Source organism: Taudactylus pleione, unplaced genomic scaffold (genome assembly GCF_031769625.1).
Source record: "Taudactylus pleione unplaced genomic scaffold, aTauple2 ptg000532l, whole genome shotgun sequence".
Lineage (NCBI taxonomy): Eukaryota > Metazoa > Chordata > Amphibia > Anura > Myobatrachidae > Taudactylus > Taudactylus pleione.
This window is the reverse complement of record NW_028284934.1, coordinates 962,036-971,196: the sequence shown is the minus strand read 5'-3', so window position 1 is coordinate 971,196 and position 9,161 is coordinate 962,036. Positions and strand designations below refer to the sequence as shown.

Sequence of the window (9,161 nt, the reverse complement as noted above, 5' to 3'; positions counted from 1 at the left end):
GTCTGTATGACAAGTCAAATGCATTATACATAACTTTTTAAACAGTCACCCTGTGAATTTGTTATACAGTTATAAACATAATCCTGAAAAGAAAAATATCACAAAAACAAGTGTGACTAAACCCTTAAGGTAGCCATTGTAGTCAAGGAAGAGCGGAATTTAACCATTTATCTTTTTAATACTAAATACTACTACTAGTAATAATAAAATGGACCAGTTACCATGATTGAGCATTTTCTGTGTAAAAACACATGATAGCATACAAGCAATATGTTTAAAAATGGGAGGAATGAGACAGTGGTAGCAGCCATTTCATTACGTTAGTTTAAAAATAAAGATGGCACCTAAATTGTAGTTTTGAGCACAGGAATTGAGTTTAATTATGAAACATCCATAATCCTTACTTGATGCTTTAAGATACCATTATGGCTTTAGGTATGCATGGCTAAATTATTATTTTATCAAGAGCTGACCCAAAATATTGTTAACATTTTATGGTCAATTAGATAGGTCATTCTGAACATGGCCTAGTGAATTGCTCTCCTCTTCTCCATAGATCTATCAATTGCTTTTAATTATTTGAGTGTTTTTCGTCATTATTTTGATGCTTAACATGCACTATTAGATGTACTATAAAGCCATGTATCCTAATTTTCTAAGCAAAATAAAACGTAAAGTAAAAAACACAGGAAGGTAAGGTTGGTTTACATGCAGTTAACAAATGACAACATTAGCTTTTGGTCCTGTATGCCTTGTAACAATGTTCAAAACAAACAACTAATGTTCATATATAAAATCATCAATATATAAACAGAACACCATTCTTTAATACAAATAAAACAAACTAAAATATTTGCATATATAGTAAAATGCAATGGCACAAAAAGATGGTACAAAATGTGACTGACAGAGGAGTAATAACACATTAGAAAACGTTATATATTCCTTGGCAATTCTAGACTACTCAGCTGATGAAGATCATGTTGTGAATAATATTTTAAAAAAAAAGAACAAAACAAAAAATAAAAACGACTACGAAAAACAGCGGTGAAGGAAGATTTCATTTTGGAGAAAAAAAAACTTACAAAACTATTTTGATTCCATTAAACAATTATATACAAAAGGGAAAAACAAACATTTAAGGGTGCCTTCACCCATTTCTATCTAGTTTTATGTTGATAAAAACAGTTATAACTGATTTAAGAAACTGAGACGTCTGTTATAGTGAATGAGAAAGTGCGAATGTAGTTATGGGAAAGACCAAGCTGCGCTCTATTTTAAATTCATTAGACTGGCCTGTTATATACGGACTAGTACAGACAAGTGCTTGTGCTATAAACAGAGGATGTGCTTTATGCCCACCAGGAGACATATAAATAGGTGGGAGCTCCCTATAATATACAATTGCATACAGTAGTAAAAATGAAATAATATACCATAAAAAATATTCTTCAACATTACATATTCATTACTTTCAAATGTAATGTTTGGTATAAGCAAGCATATTTTACAAGGGTATTAAAGACTGATAAATTTTATTTATGCCAACCACTAAATAATATTATCCATTTTATTATATTAGGGAGGTGTGAAATTAAATATTAACCCTGTAAATGCCTTTATATTAAACATCATAGCTTGTGTACTTTTATTGGCTATTTGAGTACAATTAACCGTTGTGTGTGGAATTCTCACTTACAGTCACAACATTTATATGGGAAAGACTTTAGTTGTTTTAAAAAGGACAATGAGTTATCATTTTTCAGTTCAATACACAAACCACATCTCATTTAAGGCTTCACATGGAGCATGGCTTACTACTAGACATTAGACAGCCTCTCTTACCTCTAGCATTTTATGCAAGTCATGTAAGGGGGCAGATTTAGAAGGAACTGTAATGTTTAATAAACAATGAAGAGCTCTCCAGTTATTATATCTTAAAGGAGGGTAATGATAACAAAATTCAATATAGCTCATTACTTTACCTGATGCTGAAGACACCATTGTGCTAATACAGATCTGACTATATAGCTCTTTGTGGGGCTCATTTTCACTCAGTAATAGGTGATGCAAAATTATGGACAGGTTAGTCGCATCTACACTTGTGAGTGGATGGGTGTAAGAGTGATCAAACGTAGGCAAAATTCACAGAGGGTGTGTAGACGGGCCTGCGGGCTAATGCGGAATAGGACTACAGAGCGAATAAGCATGTTTCCAGGTGCATGTTTTTTATACCAAGCACAGGCTGCTGCAAAGGTTGCATATGATGATGACTATGATAAATATCAAACTAAGAGTAATTATAAGTGGTGGTTCAGTCGTAAAGACTCCGTTATTTCCATGAACACAATTGCAGGAGGTTGTGGCCGACCTTTCGTTCAAACTCTGCATCTTGGGATATTATAAAAAGCAGCAAAAATGCAAGAGCACTTTAGTCTTCTGTATATCACAGCTTACCTCCAGTACCAAGGAAGATATTGAATTTACCAATGGTTGTCAATATGACTGAACATCCATTTTAGACATTCTAAGGGGCATATGCATGAAAGCTTGATGTGAGATAAAAATTGTGAGATATATATCACCAATCAGCTTCTAACTTACATTTTGCAGACTGTGTTTAAGAAATGATAATTTGGAGCTGATTGGTTGGTGATATATAGTTCACAATTTTATCTCACATCAAGCTTTGATACATATGCCCCTAAATATTGAAATTTCTTAACAATGCCCAATAGCTACATAACACAGCATTGTTATTCAGGTAGAAAAGTACTTGAAAATGAAAATTAACAGAGGGACTAATTTGGACGCAGTTGAGCAATTTTATTCTTCTGTGCTTGCATCTAAGCTGCACTGCGCATGTATCCAGAGTTGGCAGTCGCAATTGAGACACACGTTCTCAAGCTGCATACACACACAACGATTCTTTTAATGAACGATTTGAGTAAACGATTTTTTCCCTTGAAAAAATGTACTAAAATCGTTTACTAAAGTTGTTCATTTACTAAATGTCATGAACGATTTTTATGAACTACAAACGATTTTTGCATATTCCCTTAATGAAAATCGTTGAGTTGACAAGTCTGACTGAACGACAAACTACAAACGTGAACGCGCATGAACGATAATCGTTCATCGTTTGACTCAGAAAGTGAACGATTTTTGCCATCAATTATCGTTAAACGATATCGTTTAACGATAATCATTAAAAAAATCGTGTGTGTATGCAGCTTGAGAAATATATTGGGTGTTACTTGGTGGTGACAGGGAGGTGGCTAAGTAGATGCACAGAGATGGCCCATCGTGGGTGTGTCGCTGAATTTGCAAACTCGATGCGTAATCGCTTATATTGTAGGATATATTCTGACAGAGACTCTGCACCTAGCATGAGGCTGATGCAAGTTTCGATGGTGCCGTCTAAAGACACTCAAAGTGGGTATCTCAGTCCTTGCACATACAAACACATTGCTGTACACCAGGAAAGGGCAAGAGAGGAAAATTGCATAAAATCAAAGACTTGAGAGGCAAAAGCAGGCAGCGACGCAGATTGCGGGGTACTCAGAATGAGGCCCCAAATGTTAAAGCAAGAAAGATAAAGTAATAGAAATCACAGCAGTTCCAGTGTCCTCCACAACACCCCCCCGTCAGCAACTGCATGCATTCGCTAAGCACTACCTGCCATCTGCCATACAGCATCTCTGATACCAGTGCAGAAAGACCATTTGCTGCTTTAAAAACCACTAAATACTTACCATTATAAAGAGACTGAATTTTTCTTTATATAAAACCCTATATACACATTTATAAAAAGGTCATAAAAATCAAATATATAATAATCAAAATAGAATGACCTTATAACAGATCATTTGCTATGAAACATTCTGCTTCTATTTTCTGCTGGAGTATGAAATGTTTGCGGGTCCGTGGCTCCCCCAGGCTACCAAGAATAGCTTAGATTTTGCACACCTCTTCTGTCTTTTAGATAGAAGAGGGGGAAAACACAAGCAAGTTGCTTATTCTTGCAAAAGTGTGTTTGACACCATAATCTTCCTGCATCAGTGTGACAAGAGCCTTGAATCATTGCAATCTTCCTGCATCAGTGTGAGAGGAACCATGCATTATTGCAATCTTCCTGCATCAGTGTGACGGGAGCCTTGCATCATTGCAATCTTCCTGCATCAGTGTGACGGGAGCCATGCATCATTGCAATCTTCCTGCATCAGTGTGACGCTAGCCTTGCATCATTGCAATCTTCCTGCATCAGTGTGACGCTAGCCTTGCATCATTGCAATCTTCCTGCATCAGTGTGACGGGAGCCATGCATCATTGCAATCTTCCTGCATCAGTGCGACGCTAGCCTTGCATCATTGCAATCTTCCTGCATCAGTGTGACGGGAGCCTTGCATCATTGCAATCTTCCTGCATCAGTGTGACGGGAGCCATGCATCATTGCAATCTTCCTGCATCAGTGTGACGGGAGCCTTGCATCATTGCAATCTTCCTGCATCAGTGTGATGGGAGCTTTGCATCATTGCAGTCTTCCTGCATCAGTGTGACGGGAGCCTTGCATCATTGCAATCTTCCTGCATCAGTGTGACGGGAGCCATGCATCATTGCAATCTTCCTGCATCAGTGTGACGGGAGCCTTGCATCATTGCAATCTTCCTGCATCAGTGTGACGGGAGCCTTGCATCATTGCAATCTTCCTGCGTCAGTGTGACGGGAGCCTTGCATCATTGCAATCTTCCTGCGTCAGTGTGACGGGAGCCTTGCATCATTGCAATCTTCCTGCGTCAGTGTGACGGGAGCCTTGCATCATTGCAATCTTCCTGCGTCAGTGTGACGGGAGCCTTGCATCATTGCAATCTTCCTGCGTCAGTGTGACGGGAGCCTTGCATCATTGCAGTGTGCTTATTGGAGACCATGTAGTATACTTACTAACCAGCAGGTTGTCACAGACACTGATCATCGGCAGCTTGGACTGATAGATATTAAACGCCAACAGAAATAAATGTTACGTCAAGATTGCTTTGCATTTACTTTTATTGTCATTTTAAATAAAAAGCTGCTTAGTAAATATACCCCTATAATCCTTAGGCTATCCAATGTTCAGTTTGTGGATTCACGATTACCTACAATCCACGTCTTGTCATGGCCCATTGTGTCTCATGCCAGCCTCATGAATATAATCAGGACATTACCTGAAACTTATCTGTTACTGCTGTGAATATGCCGATCTAGTAGCTAATAAATAAGAAACATATGGCCAAGCAGACGATGGAGAATACAATATAATGTTCGGACACTACTCAGCTACTTAACAATAAACCCTACCTTCAGACCAACACAGTAGGTTACAAATAAGGGAGAAAAACTACATTATAAATACCAAATGATAGATCATTTGCAATTAATTCTTGCTTTCTGCTGTCTTCTCTAGAAATAAAGTATTACAGCTGTTTCTGAAATATCTGCTTCTGACATGGAGATTTCAGATATAAGAATCAACAGTGTAAAAGGATCTCTCATATCCGCCTCCTTGTCCTACTCTACTCCATACAAATTAATGTGGCAAGTATTCACAGCTACTGTCATTTTCTACTTTGCTGTAATGATGTTGTAGCTGTCTCTAGCCCCTCCTACCCCCCATGGCTTCCTGGCAGAGAAAACAGTTACATTGTTTTTTTATCAAACATAAGGGCTTTTAATTGCAGGTAGTTTAAGTATAGCGCTAAATAAACCAAAAACAATACCTTGTATGCTGCCCACCCATTAACAAAGCATTCATAGCCCAGTCTCAAACATTCCCTGATGCAAAAAATTACTTCAGGGATTACTTTTATGACATCTTATACATTTTACGCATAGAAATAACAATGTGACATAAAAAGTGCCTGTGTGACAACTGTAACAGTGACCATGGTGATTGTTGCCAGGGGTCCCAGGAGGGTGGTACAAAGTGTTCTGAGAACAGAAGTGGCAGATTATGATGGGTAGGATGGAGCTCCTGGCCCATACATGACTGCATTGGACTCCTATTAGAAGCGAAAGTGACTGCATAGATTAATAGCTTTAAAATGGTCTATGTGAACATACCTCTCTTCAGTTGCAAGCACAGCATTGCCTTTTGCCGATGTGGCACGCATAGACACAGACCCTGCGGCAGAGCATACTGTACTGCCACACATCCCAAGTGGCCAACCAGTGTCGCATACTCCAAGTCATTATACATGCCACAAACTGCAAGACGGCCCAAGAAATGGCCACACCTGAGGGCTAGATCATTATTGGTTTCCTGCTCGTTGCTATTCATTTAGGCATACAAAACGGCCAATACAGATACACACTAGCAAGAATGGGTAACAAATGGGCTTATAATGTAACACATGCTTCTATTTAAATTAAATCTCTTTTTGTGTCACGGTATCACTCTGCACTTATTAAATTAGACCCTGTTGAAGGTGTTGCAGAAGAATCTACTCATGCATGAGTAGAATTTTCATTGTACTAAGACAAGGATGTCAACTGAGAGCATTAGCTTCTTATGGTCTGTTTGAAATGCAAATACATTTTTTTTAATTGAGGTCTCCCTTAAAATTCTAAAAAAACAAAACCACACATGCCATAAATACACATGTACAATAAAATATTAAAAAAGTAAAAAACCCAATAAAACTAAATTTCAAGTTTACAAGTGTGAAAGATAACGCATATCGCATTTCCCTTGCTTGCATTTAAAATCTGAGCACAAATCTTTGCATTGTGTAGACAATTTCATTGTGTAGTCTTCAATTCAAATAGTCAACGTACTATTCTAGCTTGTTTTCTTGACTGGCTGATCTACTTGTTTGTTTTCTTTGCTCTTGCCCCCTTTAGCACTATCCAAGTGCACATCTGAGATGGCTATAGGAAATGGAGGCTGAAACTCATGCTGTGTGGGAGAAAGGCGATACTCAGCTTGCCTTTCTGAGCTAGTAGCTGAGGGATCTGATAACCAAGAGACAAGAGGGCATCTGTCTCTGCCTTTCAGCTGTAGGGGGTAAAAAGCTTGGCATTCCCAGTGACCAGAGCCCCTGTCTTGTTCCTCACTTTCAGAGGTCTGAACAGCTATTTGTGGCACTAAGCGGCATTGCTGTTCATGAGCCGTAGCCCCCGAAGTTGAACGTGCCGGTCTTGCTTGAACCCATGAGGTTTGGTGAGGAAGCCGTTCCCATAATACTGAGTTGCCCCCTTCTTTTTGCCCTTCAGAAATAGATTCTCCAACTCCTGACTCCTGCTCATCAAAGCTGACTTCTTGCACTGCTTCCTGCTTTTTGAAGGAGTCCCTCCTCTCAGAGAGGTTAAGCCTCCTCATTACTACTACTTCGGGATCACGGTCATGTTTTTCTGTTGCCCAGTCTCTACAGCGACTGCTAACATCAGGTACACCTTCTGTTGCTTCAGGTGACTCCTCCCAGTACTGGGTTTCTGGTGTTGTTGTCTTGCGTCCACAGCCAAAATGGGTAACTATCTTTTCTACTGACTGTACTCTTTGTAAAAGAGGTGACCGTGGAGCCTCTGTTGTCCGGTTCCGTGTTCCTTGCCGAACAATGGAAGGAGGAGACAAAGTCTTTCCCTGGAAAACACCATGCCCACTTCTTGGATGCCCAGGCAGCAATGGGGAGGGTGAACGTAGTGGTGAAGAGGGTGGTTGATGGGCAGACGAGGGTGTGCATGCCAGTGGAGATGGGGGAATGCTGCTTGTGGATTTCCTACGGACCACCTTCAAACGTTGCCCACTGAGCTTGGGTGCTAAACACTGCAGCGAACTGGGGCGGATGTGTCCAGCAGGTGAGCTGGGTGTACTAGAGCCTGGGGATGTGCTTTGAGGTGTCACAGCATCTGGAAAACAGATAGGTTAGTTTAGTATGATCATCTAATTCAATCCTGAGATGCTGTTATTTAACACAGGTTTGCATCCTAATGACCATTGCACAAAATTTTACTTTTTAAGATAATGCTTTCTTCTGGTAGAAAACTGTGCTAGAAAGTGATATTTTGCTGAATGGGGACACAGATGGTGAATTATATTCCACCTGTAGGATGAAAGGTAAAAAACGAGAATTCATAAGTAACAAGTTGATCTGTTCTCCCCTTACAGCCTTGGTTAAAAAAACACACAAAAAAAAAACCTATAGAAAAAAACCTTAAAAATTAAGAAATATCTTTTCTGTATGAGGATATAAATAATGTGTAAAGAAATAAAAACAAAAGATATATAAAAACTTGGTCACAAGGTTCTGTGTATCCATCTCCTAGGCAGTGTATTTATCTATACTTATACTAAAGTTGAAATGGTTGTCTTCACATTACAAATTTTTCTGGAGAAATGTACTCCTTGGGACTATGGAGAAATTTTTACTGAATTTTTGTTAGTCTGTCTGTTCGTTCTGGCATCACGCAGAAACTATGGGATGAATTTAATATTGTATAGCTTAGTCACCTAGAAAGAAAGTGTGATATGTATTATCTCAATGTGACATCAGGGAGAGGAGCAGTGAAACCTAACACTTGGCACGTGCAGTGTGCAGGCTCCTCAAGCCAAAAATGACTAGATGTATACAAATATAATTTGTTTGGGACAAATATTAGGGACTGTATGAACTATGGAGACCAAAAATATTTTTATCGGAATATTTACACAGGCTCAAGTCAAAAATGACACTGTGTGTATAATATAAATATTATATATATATATATATATATATATATATATATATATATATATATCTCTCAACTATTAAGCACTAATCAGGCAATTTATCTTGACTCATGAAGTGGCAGTATACATGTCAAACCAGTAGATGGCGCACCAGTATAAACACTACATATCGAGTCACTGCTCATGTTACTTGCGACCTTCAGTGTTACTGTAGGTTATGTAGCAACAGATTTGGGATCTACAAGATGTTTGACATGGGCATCTTTATGTGGCATGCTCACGAGTTAGTAGACCCAAGCATCTTTTAGTGTTAATCCCCTAGTTAATCCCTGAAGTAAAAACTGCAAATATTGTTTACAAAGACTTTTTGTGATCAATGTCTACAATATAAAATATACATCACAATATTAGGTGCCACTACTGTCTTAATAAAAAATTAGTTCCACTGAGCAATAAC

At 38.6% G+C, this 9,161-nt stretch overlaps 1 protein-coding gene across 3 annotated transcripts in view; it reads right to left on the bottom strand.

Annotated features, from left to right (window-relative positions):
* Positions 1-4,984: 4,984 nt before the first annotated feature.
* Positions 4,985-9,161, bottom strand: part of MAST3 (microtubule associated serine/threonine kinase 3) — a 254,091-nt gene continuing 249,914 nt past the window's right edge. For all 3 annotated transcript variants that reach the window (XM_088450860.1, XM_088450862.1, XM_088450861.1), the window contains one exon: positions 4,985-7,884. In XM_088450860.1, coding sequence (XP_088306986.1) covers positions 6,818-7,884 — 1,067 coding nt within the window. In that variant the 3' untranslated portion in view covers positions 4,985-6,817. The remainder of the gene's footprint in view (positions 7,885-9,161) is intronic.